We start from the raw sequence: 19,164 nt of genomic DNA, 5'->3' as shown, positions 1-19,164 counted from the left end.
CTAAGTACTGTCCTTGGACTTTCTCAAGGCCAGAGCTCTACCACTTGAGCCTCAGCACCATTTCCGACTATTTTCTATGTATGTGGTACCGAGAAATAGAACCTGGGTCATTGTGCATGCTAGGCAGCACTCTACCACTAGGCCAAACTTCTGGCCCCGCAATATACTTATTTAATGACTGATAAGCTTCCAGAATCTGCCTATCAGGGAAGAATGAGACAATTAATTGTTCATCACCTTAGAGCATTTATGCCATCCTCTTAAAGCTCAAATCCCTCATTTGCCTCTTGAAGCAAACTACGTAGACATGAATGGAACACAAACAACGGTTTGTAAATTATACACATAATCATGGTAAATTCTACTTGCAGTAAGACTTGAAATAAAAAAAATCTGATATAACTTAGTTACTCATTGGAGATTCCATGTGAGTTTGGGAGTGGCTTTGCAAACACTGTCAGTAGCAACAGTACCAGTTATTGTAAAACCTGCACTGTATTAGTTATCCATGACTGTGACAAAACACCCAAGGGAATCAATTTGAAAAAGAAAGGCTCTTTTTCGCTCAAGGATTTGGAGGGTTCTGTTGTGGTCACTTGGCTTTATTGCTTTGAGTCTGGGTGAGGCAGAACAAAATGGTGGAAGATGCAGCAGATGAAATCTGCTCAGGACTGGGAGTGTGGCCTAGTGGTAGAGTGCCTGTCTAGCATGGACCATTAGGGTACATTTAAAAACCAAACCATAAAAAATACACTGTCTTTCAGATATGCAGCAATGGTGATAGTAGTAAAAGCATAATAAGCATGCAAATATAAAATTACAGTCTTAGTGCTCTAAATAATGGATAATTTTCAGGTTGGAGACATTTAAACCCTTAGAAAAAATTGTGAAATAGGCCTAGTTTTTTTTCCTTATATCCTTCTCTCTCTCTCTCTCTCTCTCTCTCTCTATCTCTATCTCTATCTCTATCTCTATCTCTATCTCTATCTCTCTTTTGGTCAGTCATGGGGCTTGAACTCTGGGCCTGGGCGCTGTACGTGACCTCTTCAGCTCACTACCATTTGAGCCACAGCACCACTTCTGGTTTTCTGGTGGTTAATTGGTTAAGAGACTCGCAGACTTCTGTGCCTGGGCTGGCTTTGAACTGAGATCCTCGGATCTCAGCTTCCTGAGTAACTAGGAAAGACCGGCTCAATGTCCTTCATTTTTCATCTTCACCACCGTCTTGCATGTTATATTGTATTAGTTATCTCAGGTGCCATAACAAAACACTGTAGACGAAGTGGCTGAAGCAATAGAAAATTTATTTATTTCTTACAACTCTGAATACCCAAAATTGAGATGTTGGCGAGTTTGTTTTTTTCCTAAAGCCTTTTTCCTTGGCTGGCAGACAGCTGACTTCTTTCTGCGTTCACATGACATTTCCTTTGTGTGGAAGCACAACCTTGGTATATCTTATAAGGACGTTCATTATATGAAATGAAGACTCCATCCTTAAGATTTCACTTGATCTTAATCACATTTATGAAGTCCCTATCTCTAAAGATAACTTTAGAGTGAAGGGACAAAAGTCAGTCCATAACATGTATTCTACATTCTCTATCTCTGGCTCTGTTTCTCTGAGTCTGTCGGTCTCAGTCTCTCTTGATGACAGTATTGGGGCTTGAACTCAGGACCTGGACATTGTCTATTAACTTTTTTTTTTCACTAAAAACTGGTGTGCCACCTCTTGAACTACAGCTTCACTTCCCACTGTCATAGGGGTTCTTTGGATAATAGCATCTCACACACGTTCTTGCTTGGCTGCCATTGAACCTCGATCTTCAGATCTCAGCTTCTCGAGTAGCTAGGATGACAAGCATGAGCCATCAGTGCCTGGCCTGTGCCATTTTCTTGAGTGAGGAGAGGTGGGGGAGGGTATCTAACTTTAGTTCTCTCAGTGGTCTGTTGCTGGGGAGAAAGGGGGTGTTGCCTGGAGTGTTTTGGCGAGCCACAGTATTAACCTCCCCCCCCTCCCACCCCATACTGCAGGCTCACCACATTGGCGCCAAATCCTCCATCAGAGGCTGGTATCAACCAGCTGTCCAGGCTCTTGTAGTATTTGCTTCCTTCTATTGATGGCATGAAGAACTTTCTTCCGGGGTCCCAACTGCATTTGTATATTCTGAAGATCCTCATCCGAGCAGAGCAACAGAGCTTCCAGATCCATCTGTTCTCTCATGAAAATGGGAAGAAATTCTTCCAAGTGTTGAGATTGTAAGAATACTTCTAAGGGACTGGCATCCTCCATGTCTTCCTCCCACTCCACTTCCTCCCTATCCCACGGCAGGTCACCGCCAAGGTCATTTTCTTCTCCCTCTTCATCCTCACCCTCAGCTTCTTCTGCCTCTGTGGCTCCATGTCTTTGGAACAATTCACTGGGCATTTTAAGTTCCAACTCTCTCTTAATGCTGATGTCTTGAGGGCTCAAGACTCTGTTGCTTTTAAACACAATATTGCCTAGACCTGGGCGGTTCAGAATGGACTCATGTTGAGCTTCGTTGTCGTCTTGTGTTGTGAACTGGAGTTTCCCTTTGAAGTCACCAGAGATGGAGTCTTCTTCTTCCTCTTGGAACACTTCCATCACATTCTTCTGCCCGCTTTGGTCTCCTGTTCCCAGCCGCTCAGCTGTATCTTTGCTCTTCTTGAATTTTAACTTCAAAGTGTCTTTAATGCCCTTAGACAGAGATCCGAAGGTACCAGTTGTGGAGGCATGAGAAATGGTTGAGCTGGAGAAGGTGCCCTTGGAAGAGAGCGTTCCAGAATCCTCCTTGCTATAGGTACGAGTCATCTTGGTTTGGTGTTTCTCTTGGAGTCTTTCACACTCTCTGATCTGCCTCCTGACATTCTTCTGGGCCTGTTCCTTCAGCCTTGTAACTTTCTTGGGGTTCATGATATTCTGAGTAGTGGCAGCTTTGTCCAGGAGAGCAATGCATTCATTCTGCTCCCTGCTGGCAGCAGCGTCTAGTGGAGACTGAAGGTCATTGTCAAGGGCAAAGATGTTGGCTCCAAAGTTGATCAGGAATGAGACACAGTGCGCATTGCCGTTGGATGCTGCATAATGTAAAGGTGTGTTTCCCCAGATATCGCATCTATCTGCATCACCTCTAAAAGAGAAAATAGGAAGGATGTATGGTAAATATTGTCTCTGGAAATGAGGCTCCCAAAATGTAAACCAAAAATAATGAAGAAAAAGCTGGGTGCTGGTGGCTCATGTCTGTTATCCTAGCTACTCAGGAGGCTGAGATCTGAGGATCATGATTTGAAGCCAGTCCAGGCAGGAAACTAGATGAAACTGTTACTTCCAACAAACTACCAAAAAAGCCAGAACTGGAGCTGTGGCTCAAGGGATGGAACGCTAGCTTTGAACAAAATAAAAGCTCAGGGTCAATGATCAGGCTCTGTGTTCAAGCCATGACATTGTATATAAATGGAGGAGGAGGAGGAGGAGGAGGAGGAGGAGGAGGAGGAGGAGGAGGAGGAGGAGGAGGAAAGGGGAGAGGAGGAAAGAGGAGAGGAAGAGGTAAGAGGGAAGGGTAGAGTTAAGGGGGAGGGGGAGGAAAAGAAGAAGAAAAAGAAGAGGAGGAGGAAAATACATGTTGGTGAAGGCATATTTTCCTGATGTTGATGATATTTGCTATAAATCTTGATATGTCACAGCTAGAGACCAATGGCTGCAAACATATTATCCCATCATTTCTTTGTATGGGCACTCCCCAATAACTTTCTGAAAATTTCTATAACCAAGCAACTTTCATACCTTATTGGGAAGAATTGGTCCTCATGCCTAAGAGAAGGGAAATATGTTTAACACGGGTCAGTTAGAATTTGCTCCTAAAGCTAGTGATAGGATTAGCCAATGGAGTACTGGTAAATGCTTAACAGTTGGCACACTCAAAGTGATCAACACTCTGCCTTATACCATGTGTCAAGTGCTGTAGAGTAAATATTCTACCACGACACATTTTAAGTTAACAGTGCAGCCCATAAGTTAGCAATGCAGCACCATAATTGGGAAAAGATGAACAATATATGCCAATATAAATTGTTATTCACTGGTGGCTCATGCCTATAATCCTCGCTACTCAGGAGGCTGAGGTCTAGAGATCGAGATTTGAAGCCAGTCCAGGCAGGAAAAGTCTGTGAAACTCTTATCTCCAATTAGTCACTAAAATGTTAGAGATACGAACTATGAGTCAAGTGGTGGGGTACCAAATGAGTAAAATGTTCTGGGTCTGCTTGGTGGCAGTAGCTCCTGCCCATAATCCTAGCTACTCAGGAGGCTGAGATCTGAGGATCGAGGTTCAAAGCCAGCCCAGGCACAAAAGTCTGTGAGACTCTTATCTCCAATTAACCACCAGAAAACAGGAAGTGGTGCTGTGGCTCCAGTGGTAGAGTGGTAGCCTGGAGCTGAAGAGCTCAGAGACATTGCTCAGGGCCAGAGTTCAAACCTCATGTCTAACAACAACAACCAAAAGGTCAGGGTCAATGTGCAAGCCATAAGTTCAAGATTCCGTAATGGTGTGCGTGCGCGTGTGTGCACACACACCCACCCACACCCACACCCCACACACCTTTTTTGCATTCAGACCACCAGTAGCAATATCAGCTGTGATTTGATTAGATATGCACAATTGAGGGCCCCCGACTAGATTCACTGGATCTGAATTTATAATAGAACAAGTGATTCATCGTCTCACGATGGGTTGGGAAGAGTTCCGTGAATGTGGTCCAATCACATTGCAACAGGTTTGCAACTCCTTCCTGGAAACCCACGACTGACTTGCACTTTTCACTTAGGAAACAGTTCCACAGTCACTGTCAACACTAGCCTTCACCATCTCCTGCTCAGGGAAGGAAGGCAAGAATCACGATCACAAAAAGTAAGGCTCGAGGACTGTCACTGATTTCCAAAAGGGTAAGAATGTGATTTTGCAGTACTGGGGATCAAACCCTGAGCCTTGCAGATGCGAGGCTAGCATGGAGCTCCAGCCCCAGATCAACAGATATCACATTTTGGATCAGCCCTATTTCTCAGCTTATCTCTAACATAACAATTTTACACTGTACCTACAAGTCTCTAGCTAAATGTTTCTAGGTAATCCATTAATTCCCTCATCTATACACTGAGAATCTCAGTACTACAATTTATAGTTTTTGCACGAATTAAATAAACCTCTCAGATCTATGTCACAGAAAAGGGCTTACTCCACAGTAAATATTCAACAAACAGTAGTCATTGTCATTTTCCTTTGCTCTAAGTTCATTGTCCAGAAGTTCACAGGCTTATTTTTCTAGTTCCACCAGCACCATGTTTCTTGTAGTTTTAGCTTGGCTAGTCTCATCTAACTTGTCAATTATTTATGCTCTGCCTCTGCCTGTGTAAGTAGATAACTGGCCAGAGAAAGCCAAGGTTGTGTTTTTCTCTTCCTACTAGAAATCTCAAACCCAACTCAAAGAAGCAGCTAATCAGGCTATGTAAGTAGCTGAATGGAACCAGGTTTGTGTGTGGATATCTGCATCTGAGCCGATATGTTTTCGTATGTGCTTACAATAATTTAGATAATGTTTGCATATGAGTGAAAACATACATCCTTTTTCTGAGACTAACTTTACTTCACCTAATTTTTTCCAGGCACATCCATTTCTGTGCAAATGGGATAATATTAATCATCCCGATAGATGAGTAAATTCCATTGTGTATGCATATATGTACACATATATGTACATATATACATGTACATATGCATCTACATATACACACGTTATAGGTCTATCTATCTATCTATCTATCTATCTATCTATCGTATTTTCTCTCGATCCACTCATCCTTTGTAGGGCATCTGGTTGTTTCCATAAAATGGCTATGATGATTAGTGCAGCAATGAACATGGTGTGCGAGTGTCTTTATGACATCCTGATTAGTAATCTTGTGGATTGGGGAAGGAGTCCTGGTACACACAGAGGAGGAGTCCAAAGGTATAATTCATTCCTAGGGACATTGAACTTGAATACCATGGGAGTGGAGATGTGACTCAAGTGGTAAAGTAGTAGTCCAAAGATCAGGCACTGAGTTCAAATTCAAATACCAGCACATACACAATAATGAATACCAGGAAGCTGAAGACATATTGTTGGGAGTGGGGAGAAGTTTAAGGGGAGAGGAGGGCTGAGGAATAGTTAGAAGAAGGATGGGTGGAAAAAACCCCATAATATTAAATGTACATATGTAAAGATGGAGCCTGCACATTTGAGGAGATGGGACGAATGGAGGAGAATGGTGAAAGGGTAGCATCCATCAAGGTGTGTGGAGTTAGAGGTAAGGGAAAGCAGTGGGCATAGACAGGAAAGAAAATGAAAGTTAATATTAAATAACAGTTTTGCCAGGTTTTGGTGGCTCATTCCTGTAATCCTAGCTACACAAGAGGCTGAGCTATGAGGATCAAGGTTCAAATCCAGCCTAGGCCAGAAAATTCTGGGAGATTCTTATCTTCAATGAACTACCAGAAAACCAGATATGAACTTGTGGCTCCAAGTAGTAGAGGGCTAACCTTGAACAAAAAAGAGCTCAAGGACAGCACTTAGGCCCCAATTTCAAGGACTATGACTAATGACAACAACAACAAAAACAACAACCCCCTACTCCCAAAAAAAGCTCCCACTGTTTTTCCTGGGTGGCCTCTTTTAGGAAGGCTTTGTTCAATCAGTTCAATTTAGCTATTTTAAATCAAAGGAGTCCCCTCGAACTCTTGGCAATGGCATACTATTTTAGAGAAGTAGAGTTCCTTACCAATAAGCACCTATGTGGTCTCACTTTTTATTTTAACCAAACACCAAATTTAATTGCCTCCTTAAGTAACCTAGACATCAAAGAAGGACTCAAATATCCAAGGTATTACTATAGACATAAACAAAAACATACTGATTACATGTGCTTGAAATGAGCCTTGAATTGAATAAGCTAACCAAGGAATGACTGGGAGAATAAAAGTGACAGGGTATTATAAAGTTTGGGTAAAATCAGTATGTTTAAGGAATTGGCTTCTAAACTGAGAGGAAGAGGCAGAGCACTGTGGCTCATACCTGTAATCCTAGCTACTCAGAAGGCTGAAGTCTGAGGATCCTGGTTCAAAGCGAGACCACGGAGAAAAATCCATGAGATTCTTGTCTCTAATCAGCAAAAGTTTGGAAGTGGAGCTGTGTGGCTCAAGGGATAAAGCATCAGCCTTGAACAATAATGCTAAGAGGCAGTGTCTGAGTCCAAGCCTCAGTACCAGCATAAAATAAATTAAATGAATATATAAATAAAGAAAATGGGAAGAACATGAGGAAAGTCTGATATGACTGTAGTGTGTGTGTGTGAAGCTTTTGTCCATTGGCTAGTGCTCTACCAATGAAGCTTCACCTTGAACCTCTGTTTAGGTTATTTTTTCAGGTAGGGTCTCATTTTCTTTCTGGTAGTTCTACAATTCCTGTAAGCTGGGATTATAGGTATGCATCAATAATGTCATCTTGTTTATTTAGTTATTATTTATCATTATTATTTTGCCAGTCCACTGTCCTTGGACACTTTTTGCTCTGCCACTTGAGCCTCAGTGCCACTTCCAACTTTTTCTGTGTGTGTGGTACTGAGGAATCGAACTCAGGGCTTCTTGCTTGCTAGGCAAGCACTCTACCACTAGGCCACAGTTCCAGCCCATCTTGTTTGTTGACCTTTTTCTTAAGTGGTCCTCAAATGCCATCCTTTCTATCTCTTCCTCCCAAGTTGCTGAACCCACAGGCATAGGTCACTGGGCCTGGCCGTAAAAGGTCTTCTTTAGAAAGCCAAATTCCAGATTTACAGATGAAACTTTCTATAAGAAGATTCTGGAAGGTTTTCTAGTGCATCAAAGCAATCTCCACTTGCAAGAATTCTATTCAAAGACAACTTTTCAAACCAATGTAAAATTTAAATAAAAATAGTAGGAAATCTTCTTACTGACAAGGCTTGTGGGATTTTCTAAATTCAACTCTTATCTTCTTTCACATTTCTTGGTGGAATCGTCACCCAAGCCTGCCAGGGATTCACAAGCTAGTCCTTCCTCTGGTGAGCTGAGTCCAGCACTGATGGCCTACAAGTTCCCGGGATAAATTCAGTCTAGGATTATTTCTCCCCTCCACTTTCTCTTTCTCTTTCTCTCTCCCCACCCCCCTTCTCATTAATAGTGATGAGAATCACATTTTCTGCCTGGGCTGGCTTTGAACCATGATTCCCATATCTCAGCCTCCTGAGTACCTAGAATTACAGGCATGAGCTACCAGCATCTGGCCTAAAAAGATTTTTTTTAAACAAGGTAAACCCTTATAAAGAAGAATGAATGTCATGAATTAGCAATTGAATAAATAAACACTGAAATTAATTTTTATCTGAAAAATGTGATATATATATATATGGAATACTATTCTGCCCTAAAAAATAAGTGGAAATTGGAGAAATCAGTAAGCAATACTGAAGACCCCACTAAATGGTTATCAATTCACATTTCACAAAAGTGGAACTGAACGGTGCTCACACACTGCTATGCTTGAATATTTGGGTCATCTGTAACATTTATGTAGAAACGTCATCTCCCAAGCAGTGGTAATAAAGGCTATGGCCCTTGAGAGATGAGTCAGGAAGGTTCTGTCCTAGGAACGGAATTAGGTGCCCTTATAAGACTTGATGGGGCTGGGAGTTTGGCCTAGTGGTAGAGTGCTTGCCTAGCATGCACGAAGACCCGGGTTTGATTCCTCGGTACCACATGCATAGCAAAAAGCCGAAAGTGGTGCTGAGGCTCAAGTGGTAGAGCTGTAGCCTTGAGAAAGTCCAAGGACAGTGCTCAGGCCCTGAGCCCAAGCCCAGGGCTGGCAAAAAAAAAAAAAGACTTGATGGAGAGAAAAGGCCACTCTCTTTGTCCCTTGTGTCCCTCCTACCACACAAGGACAAAGCAGTTCTCCCCCCCAGAGCATGCAGAGCGAGGGGCCATCTTGGTATGAAAGTCAGAGGGTTCTCCAGATACTACACTCAGCTTATTGATCTAGAAACTTCCCCTTGGAGAATTCATTCTCAAGCAAACATGAGTGAATATTTCTGTACAAGCATAATCATCACAGTACTGTCTAGGTAAGGGCAAGAATTATTTATGAGATGATAGCCTAAGAAATAAGTTTGTTACAGGTGGGGCAGGGGCCATTCACGCCTGTAATAATAGCTACTCAGGAGGCTGAGATCTGAGGATCCTGGTTCAAAGCCAGTCCATGCACAAAAGTTTGTGAAACTCTTATTTCCAATGAACCAGCAGAAAACTGGAAGTGGCACTGTGGCTCACATTGTAGCATGCTAGCCTTCAGCTGAAGAGTTCTGGGACAGTTCCCATGCCCAGAGTTCAAGCCCCCCAACCAATACAAAAACAAAAAACAAACAAAACAAAATGTACCTCAGATGAAATTATAGCAAGTAATCAAGTGCCTGTAATCCTAGATACACAGGAGGATCAAGGTTCAAAGCCAGGCTGGGCAGGAAAGTCTGTGAGAATCTTACCTTCAACTAACTACTAAAAATATGGAAGTAGAGCTGTGGCTCAAGTGGTAAAATGCTGGCTAGTATTCTAAGGAACAGTGCCCAGGTCTTGAGTTCAATATCCAGAACCAGCATAAAAAATTATAGCACTATACCGACAGGGCATATACATATAATATGTACATATACTTGTATATACATTATAGACAGAGAACACATAAATGTTAATAGCATGGTCTGATAGGATATTTTCTTTGTGTTTGTGAACACATATATTGCTTTATCTTCATTTTGTTTGTATTACTTGTATAAATAAACATCAACAGAACAATTATAAAAAATTTCAGGCTTATAAAGAGGGCAAACATCTGATCATATAAAATAGTATTTTTACCCAGTTCTTCATGTATGTTAGGCAAGCACTCTTACCATTAGGCCAAACTCTGGGCCCCTGGTTGTTTTTTTAATCTATGCTAATAAAATTTTACAGTCTTATGAGCATCTCATCCAAGCATCAGTCCATGGTTTTTTTGTTGCTGTTATTATTATTGTTGGTACTGGGACTTGAACTCAGGACCTCACTCTCTTGTTTGGCTTTTTCACTCAAGGATGGTGTTCTGTCACTTGAACTATAGCTTCACTTCTCATTTTGTGCTGAATAACTGGAGATAAAAGTCTTATGGATTTGTCTTCCCAGCCTGGCTTTGAACCCAGATGCTCAGATAGCTAGGTACGAGCCACAGATGTCCAGCAAACACAAGATTCTTGAAATGACTGGCTTTATAAATTATGAAAGAGACATTTAACCTGTGTTAACGTTATTACATCTCTGATCAGCATGCATTCATGTGTGTACACACAAACACACACACATCAAAATCTTAATACTCAAAATTTTAGGAAGTTTTTTTTTTTTTTTTTTTTTTTGCCAGTCCCTGGGCTTGAGCTCAGGGCCTGAGCACTGTCCTTGGACTTTCTCAAGGCTAGAGCTCTACCACTTGAGCCACAGCACCACTTCTGGCATTTTTTTCTATGTATGTGGTACCAAGGAATCGAACCTGGGTCTTCGTGCATACTAGGCAAGCACTCTACCACTAGGCCAAACTCCCGGCCCTGTACTCAAAAGTTTAATAGCTCTTTTTCTTCTGCTTATTCTGCCTGTTGTCAATGGTGGCTCATGCCTGTAATTCCAGCTACTCAGGAGGCTGAGATCTGAGGATCAAGATTCAAGGCAAGCTTAATTCCAGTTAATCAGCAAGAAACCCAGTGAAGCTGTGGCTCCAGTGAGTCCCAGCCTTGAGCTAAAAAGCTCAGGGACAGAAAGTATCCAGGCCCCGAGTTCAAGCCCTAGGATTGGCACAAATACAAATTATCAAGATGGCTTGGACTAGGGTAATATGGGGGAATGATATATCTGGATAGATATCCCCAGTTTGAATATGAAATGGAGAGTGGATGTGAACAGACAGAGAAAAATGGAGGTCACACCTAAGGTTTTGACTTAAAAGGCTCATTGAGTCCACGAGTGTGGCCTAGTGGTAATGTGCATGTCTAGCATGCAGAAACCCCTGGGTTTGATTCCTCTGTACCACATGCACAGAAAAAGCCAGAAATGGTGCTGTGGCTCCAGTGTGGTAGCATGCTAGCCTTGAGAAAGCCCAAGGACAGTGCTCAGATCCTGAGTTCAAGTCCCAGGACTGGTAAAACAAAAACAAAACAATAACAACAAAATACAACCAAGCCATACATCGTTTTTTCCCACCCCAGGCGGATAACTAAAAACCAAGCAGAATGGTGATCTCTCTCTCTCTCTCTCTCTCTCTCTCTCTCTCTCTCTCTCTCTGTCTGTCTCTCTGTCTCTCTCTCTGTCTCTGTCTCTCTCTGTCTCTCTGTCTCTGTCTCTCTCTGTCTCTCTGTCTCTCTGTCTCTCTGTCTCTGTCTCTCTGTCTCTGTCTCTGTCTCTGTCTCTGTCTCTCTCTCTCTCCCTCTCCTTCTCCCTCTCTCTTTTTAAAGAGTCCATGACATAAATTATATGGAAAGATTTTTGAAAGACAGAGAATTAAAATAGTTCCCCTCGCCCCACCTTCAAGAGACAATGTCTTAGAGTTTCAGGGTCTTTTCTCTGCCTGTGGCTAACTAACAGAGATACTCATTGTGCTAGGTCTCAGTGTCAAAGAAAGCTTAATCACATCATGTTCTCTCTTCTTAACAACAACACAACAAGCCCATATTCAGACATCTAGAAAGAGGATGGTGTTTGTCCGAATTTCTCTTCTCCTGCCTGTAAAATCCTCCCCTCCACAGCCTGCAGCAGGAAGCAGCAGTGGAAACTCACCCTCTGCTACAGATAACTTCCAGAGCCTCCAGATTCCCGTGGTAGGCGGCCAGAAGTGTGGGTGTCATGCCATCTTCATCACAGAGGTTCAGATCTCGCTTGGTCGCCTCTCTGAGAAGTTCGAGGTAGCCATCAATCGCAGCTTGATGGTATCGAGTGGACATTTTGCCTGTTCACCAAAACTTGGCCAGATACCTCTCTCTAGGCAAAGCAGGCTTCCTATAAAGCTGGTTAATCAGTGACCAGTGATGTCACCCCAGGGCAAAGCTCATTCTACTTTTTCTTCTTGGAGACTAGCCAGAAAGGCTCATGGCAGTGAACTTGGGCCTTTCCATTCTGAAATGGCCATGACACTAAAATCGCAAAGCCTGCTAGTTTTATCTGTGGTTTGAGACATAAGTAAGTTTTGCTATCTCTGTTTGCAACTCTGTGTGTGTGTGTGTGTGTGTGTGTGTGTGTGTGTGTGAGAGAGAGAGAGAGAGAGAGAGAGAGAGAGAGAGAGAGAGAGAGAGAGAGAGAGAGAGAGAGCACGCGCGAGGGAGAGAGAAAGAGAAAGTACTGGGGTTTGAACTCAGGGCCTAGTTGCTGTCCCTTAGCTTTTTCACTCAAGCCTGGCACTCTACCACTTCAGCCACAGTTACACTTCCAGGTTTTTGGTGGCTCATTGATGATAAAAATCTCACTGGCTGGCTTGGGACCACGATCGTCAGATCTCAGCCTCCTGAGCCACTGGTGTCCACCTACTTGCAACTTCTGAAGAAAATAATTCCAAGATATACACAGCCAGTTCAGTTCACTGAGGCCTCTTCAATAGCTTTCTCTAAAGGTTGGATTTATACATCTTAAAATTTACAAATATACAACTTAGTGGTTTAAATTTACATGACCAAAATAAACTTTTAGAATATTTCTATCACATGAAAAACATTCCTTGTGTTTACTTGCCATCAGTCCCCACTCTCCTCTCAACTCTACTGGAAACTACGGATCTATTTCTCTAGGTATAAATTTGCCTTTTACAAGCATTCCATATATACATGGACACATACCCTATGTAAATTTCTGTGGCTTTTTTTCAAGGTCTAAATTTTGAAGTTTATTTATTACTGAATAGTATTTCAGCAGACTATACTAGAAAATATTCTTTACTCCTCCATTTAATGATTGATGAACATTTGGGTTGGTTCCATTGCTGATTTAAGCAACTTTCAAGTTACACTTCTAATCCTCTACAGCACAATAGCAGAACTGGGTTCTCTCATTTGTAGTAATTAGTACACATCTAGGACTCTCCTAGCAGTACAATAGCTCAAAACCTATGTGTATAAGGTCATATAGGATGAGACTATATGAAATGACCTCTAAGATATGGAAACAAGAGGTTTATCTTTGCGATTGTTGTTCTTTTTTTCCCCTAATGGTTAATCTCATGAGGTTACTGTATTTGACTTTGTTAACTGGTATATTGTATATATATATATATATATATTTATTTGAAATAGGGAAGGGAAAGGGGGAAAACAAGATTTAAATGGGGACAAAAACATGAGAAGGGTATCAATGTGGGAGAAGTAATGCACCTACTACCTGATGAGTGTAACTGTAACCTCTCTATACATTATCCTGACAATAAAAAAGTAAAGAAAGAAATGATAAATAGGTCATAATTCTCTGAATATTTGTCTGTGTTACTTGTGTATTCCAAATTTTCCAGGATGCACATATAACCATTCTTTTCAGTGAAGCATTGGTTTCTTCATATGTTGAAAACTCTTTTATTTGTGATCTTCCTTTAAAATAGACATTAAACAACATTGCCTAGTTCATGAGTTCAAGCCCCAGGACCTGCATGCATGAGCGCACAAGTAGCTAGAGGAGAGAGTTTTGAGTACTTACAACAAAAGGAATTATAAATGTCTGAAGTGATAGTTAAGGCATTTTGTCAGCCACCCTGATTTGGGTGCAGTTTGGTATATGTATTATGGTTCATACTAGTGGAGATATGTGCTAGCCATTAGAGAATAAAAGTTCTTACTGGCTGGGTGCCTTTAATCCTAGTTATTTAGGAGACTAAGATCTGAGGATTGAGTTTCAAAGACAATTCAGACAGTTATGTCCATGAGACTCTTATCTACAATTAACTAGCAAAAAACTAGAAGTGGAGGTATGGCTCAAGTGGTAGAGCCTCAGGTTTGAGCAAAAAGGGACAGCATCCAGGCCCTGAGTTCAAACCCCAGTATTAAATACACAAAAAAGTAACACTGTATCCAAGACATAAGTGCATTACAATGTTAATTATGCTATGGTCCATATTTTTTAAAAGTATATATAAATTGCCAAGTAATTTCCTCAAATAGTTATACAACCCACAGGGATTTCATTATCTCCACATCCTTGCCAGCTCTTATTATTGTCTGTAGCTTTAATTTGCATTTCTCTAATAACACCTTTCAAGTTTTCTTTTTAATGGCTAGTCTTACATCTTCTATTCATATCGTATCCCTATTATCTTATTGTATTGTTTCTAATTAATGAATTATAATCATTTTTACATATTCTGGATACATGTCATTATTAAATATTTGTGATGGAATGAAAGTGAAAATACTAGATAGATAGATTTATAGAATGAAGAATTTGTGAGAAACAGGTAAGTTTTTTGCTGCTGTTTTGTTGTTTTGGTGCCAGTTCAAATTCAGGGCCTTGATGTTGTCCCCAAGCTTTTTAGCTAATGACTAGCACTCTGCCACTTGAACCACATCGTCACTTCCCACATTTTGGTGGTTAATTGAAGATAGAGTCCCATAGAATTTGCTGCTGGGCTAACTTCAAACTATCATCATCAGATCTCACTGTCTTAAGTAGCTAGGATTTCGCATGTGGGTCACTGGTACCCGGCTTTTGTTTGTATTTAACTTTTTTTTTTTTTTTGCCAGTTCTGGGGCTTGAACTCAGGACCTGAGCATTGTCCTTGGACTTTCACAAGGCTAGAGTTCTACTACTTGGGCCACAGCACCACTTCTGGCTTTTTCTATGTATGTGGTACCGAGGGAATTGAACCTGGGTTTTCGAGCATGCTAGGCAAGCACTCTATCTCTAGGCCTAACTCCTGGCTCTAAAGTTTTGTTTTGGAGCTTGTAGTTTTGGGTTTTTTTTTTGGGGGGGGGCAGTCCTGAGCTTGAGCTCAGGGCCTGAGCATTCTCAAGGCTAGAGCTCTACCACTTGAGCCTCAGCACCATTTCTGGCTTTTTTCTATGTATGTGGTACTGAGGAATCGAACCCGGATCTTCGTGCATGCTAGACAAGCACTCTACCAGTAGGTCAAACTCCCGGCCCTAAACTTGTAGTTTTTAATGTTTGCATTAGAAAGGGAAAATGGTTGCTGATTAATAAAGTAAACTTTTACTTAAGGAAAGGAGGAGAAATGTAAGAAAGTTAGTGTATATAAAAAGCCCAATATAACATCACAACAATTTCCAAGATCTGTTTTTAATGAATAAACAATTAAATGAACTATATCAATCCTGTTCTACATCTAATAGACACATCAAAATATAAAATTACAGAGAGACTGGAAGCAAAAAAAAAAGAAAAGTTATATCTAGCAGATGCTAATAGCATGTTGACATCTGCCTGTAATACCAACAACTCAGGAGATTTGGAGGAAAGCAGCTTAAGTACTGAGTTCAAACCTCAGTACTCCTACTCCAATCTTTATACACACACACACACACACACACACACACACACACACACAAATATATTTGTGTGCCTGTGCTTGTCTGTAATGTAACACACACACATATACACATATGCAACGTGTGTGTAATGTTATATAATGTCTTTTCCCTTTTTTTTTTCCCAGTGTTTGAACTCAGGGCCTTTTGCGGTATATGAGCTACATACCCCCAGACCCTTTTTTACCCAGCCTAGCCTGGACTCAGTCCTCCTATTTATACTTCCCACACAACTAGAATGATAGGCATAGACGTACATCACAGGGCACGGCTTTGTTTGTTTGTGTTGGTGGTGGGATTTGAACTTTGGGCCTGGGTGCTGTCTCTGTGCTCTTCAGCTCAAGGCTAGGGCTCTACCTCTTTGAGCCACAGTGCCATTTCTAGTTTTCTGGTGGTTCATTGGAGATAAGAATCTCACAGACTTTGATGCCTGGGCTGACTTGAAACCATGATCTTGAAATCTCAGCCTCCTGAGAAACTAGGATTACAGGCATGAGCCGCTCCATTGCAGCCTTATTTTTTTCTTTTGGTGCTGAGGTCTCACTAACCGGCCTTTGACTTTCCCAATATTCCCGATCTCATCCTCCCAAGAGGCTAAGGAGGTTAATGGGGTCACCATGTGTCCCCAATTCTTTTCCCTTTCTTTTCTTCACCACAAATACTTTTCCCATACTGTTCCATAATATTTTAATAGGTGTGGGTCATGGTCTACTAAATTGATGTCAGCATGGCCTGTTTTTGAACCCAGTAACTGTTTATCCCTCTTAACTCTGCCCACATCTTTATTCTAAGATAATAATTTTACCCACTCTGCAAAAGAAAAAAATACAGAGCTTTTATCCTCTGGTTCTTCACAAGAATAATGAGCTCTAAGGGTCACTGTTTCTTTTTGTGGTTTCTCTGTGGAAGGCAGCAGGGACTGAAGATAGCGTCTCAACAGCAGCCTTACTTAGCTGTTTAAAAATCCCCCAGTCATGGCCAGGCAGGATGGCTCATGCCTGTAATGCTAGCTACAAAGGAGGCTGAGATCTGAGGATCTCGGTTCAAAGTAACCACCAGAAATCTGGAAGTGGTCTTGTGGCTCAAGAGGTAGAGCACTAGCCTTGAACTGAAGAGCTCAGGGAAAATGCCCATTCCCAGAGTTTAAGCCCCACGCCCAAACAAATTAACAACAACAACAAAATAAACAGCCAGGCATTGTTGCCAGAGGCACTTTGTGGCTCAAGTCTGTGTGATAATGGCCTCATTAAGACCCTAATCAACTTGTCTGTTGGAGTCCCACCCATTTTCTGCCCCTATAGTACTAGTGGAGTTCAACTAAGAAACATCTTATCAGTGTCCTCTGTCACTTAGTTCCGAGGAGTAGGTTTTGCTTTGTCTCCCCCTCCTCAGATTCGATTCTAGAAACTCAAACCTATTATCTGACACCTCCAGTATTTAATTATTTTTACTTCCCAAAGCTCATACCTTAAATACCATGTCCTTTAGTCAATGAGCAAGGAAAGCAGAGTGAGTAGTAAGCTTCTAAAGGTAGAAAACAGCTGGGAGAGATTCTCCTATAAATATATTATTTTCTCTTTTCCACAGAGCAAGGACATCATCTGCTTTTCCTTGGGTTTCTTCTTTTTCTTTTTTTTTGCAAGTCCTGGGAATTGAACTCAGGGCCTGGGCACTATCCCTGAACCACTTTTTTCTCAAGGTTAGCATTCTAGCTTTTCTTTCTACTAATGTGGTACTGAGGAATTGAACCCAGGGCTTCATGCATGCTAGGCAATCACTCTACCATTAAGCCACATTTCCCACTGGCTTCTCCTTGTTGGGTTTATCATTTTGTAGCCTCTCCTGTTACAGCAGCCACTACCAGACAAGCAAGGTGGGCTAAACAGGTGTTCCTTCTATAATGGAGTCCAGTTCAGGCCAAAACCAGTACATTGGGGTGCAGAATTTACCTAACATTTCAACTATCTATAAAACAGAGTCCCAAGTATGTCTGTGCTCGGGAGAGGAAGAAAAGAAACAAAGAACAAGTGTGTTGTTGAGTGAATACTTTTTAATTTACGCCAAACCTCAAATCAAACTTCACTGTTTTGGAAAAAAACAAAAACTATTCACTGCTAATTGGGAAAGAAATTCAATGGCATGTACAGCTCCAGAAACACATATTTTTAGTAATGAGATTGGCCCCTGAACCCTAAGGGATCTGGTTTTCAAAGAGATCGTGTTTGTTCTTTAAGGCTATTCATGATTAATTACAGAAGAAAGTCTCTTGTAAGGCAGTGAAGGAGTTTTTACATAAGAAAAGATCAGAGCAGAAATTACTTTTAACAAGATTACTTCACCTAATGGGAATCTTATAATTAATGTATAATGAAAACAAAAACAATAACAAGAAATAAAGGAAAGGGGATTGCAAAAGCCCTGTTGTTCCACAGACTAAAAATTTCCAGAAAACATCAATAACTCCTCTCCCCCACAAAGCAAACAACAACAACAATATAAAAAAAAACTATAGGAACCATGTTTAGGTCAAAACAAAGCCTGGTAACTTTTCCCTGTCCAAATCTATTGAGGCACAGACTTGTTAAATGTGTAATTCAAAAGGAAAAAAATGTCTTTTTTCCCCCTCTTCTGTAAACTGATAAAAATGTTCAACCTCTATGATGTGGATACTTTTTCAATTTAAAAGAGATTTCAACATCTTCACCTCTGATCTGAGTAAGATGAGCAATCTTAAAATGGAGATTAATGTTCTTTTCCCCCTGAAGATTATTGGTGGTATTTTTGTTTTTTTTTTTTTTAATACAGATACAAAGCACTCAAAAGGAAGTAATGTCTGTGCTTTTGTTTTTTTCATGTGCAAATGAAAACACTAATGAAAATATTTAGGTGGGTTAAGTTGACTATTGAAATTGTAAAATTGTCCCTGAAGTATTGATAGGGTTTAATTTATTCACATAAGTTTCAAGAGATTCAAAGCCTTGTGGGTTTTTCCCCCCTTGTGGAGGATGGGGAGATAAAGACAGAATTGTTATTGTACCATCTGGTTTGCATGAGGAGTCTCTTGGCATGCCTTTAATTCCACATTTTATAAATGCTAAATCCCAGATGGCATACATTGTAACAGAGGAGAGTTTTATAAAGGCTTCAAAAACAAATTTCTTTAACATTTGAATACTGGCTAGTCTAAGCAAGGGCTATGAATTTAAATTCTGTACTTGAATCAACTGGCTTTGTGAGCTGGATAAATTTCCTTCTATTATTATTATTTTTCTCTCATGCCTTTTCTCCTTTCTAATTAATGATTGGATCCATGACTTGAAGATGTCAGTCTTTCATCAAAGGGTGGATAACTAACTCTGTGTCCTAACGAACTCCTCACTCCAGCCTCTAGCTCTTACTCAAACTGCAAACAAAGGTCACTGGAAAACTTACATTAGCTGCCAATTTGTTTCAAGATGGGAAAATTTACCACCACAAAAGTGTTATAATTCCCGTTAGCAAACTATCAAATGTGA

At 41.0% G+C, this 19,164-nt stretch overlaps 1 protein-coding gene across 1 annotated transcript; it reads right to left on the bottom strand.

The window, feature by feature from the left end:
• Window positions 1-926: 926 nt before the first annotated feature.
• Anks4b (ankyrin repeat and sterile alpha motif domain containing 4B) lies at window positions 927-12,097 on the bottom strand. Its single transcript, XM_090357696.1, has 2 exons — window positions 11,913-12,097; window positions 927-3,146 (listed from the first exon to the last, which is right to left on the bottom strand). Exons 1-2 carry the CDS (start codon window positions 12,074-12,076, stop codon window positions 2,060-2,062), a joined length of 1,251 nt encoding a protein of 416 aa, XP_090213822.1. The 5' UTR covers window positions 12,077-12,097; the 3' UTR covers window positions 927-2,059.
• Window positions 12,098-19,164: the final 7,067 nt, after the last annotated feature.

Source organism: Megascapheus bottae, chromosome 25, assembly GCF_031878675.1.
Source record: "Megascapheus bottae isolate mThoBot1 chromosome 25, mThoBot2.hap1, whole genome shotgun sequence".
Classification (NCBI taxonomy): domain Eukaryota; kingdom Metazoa; phylum Chordata; class Mammalia; order Rodentia; family Geomyidae; genus Megascapheus; species Megascapheus bottae.
Note: the sequence above shows the minus strand (reverse complement) of the source record. Positions and strands in the feature narration are given on the sequence as shown.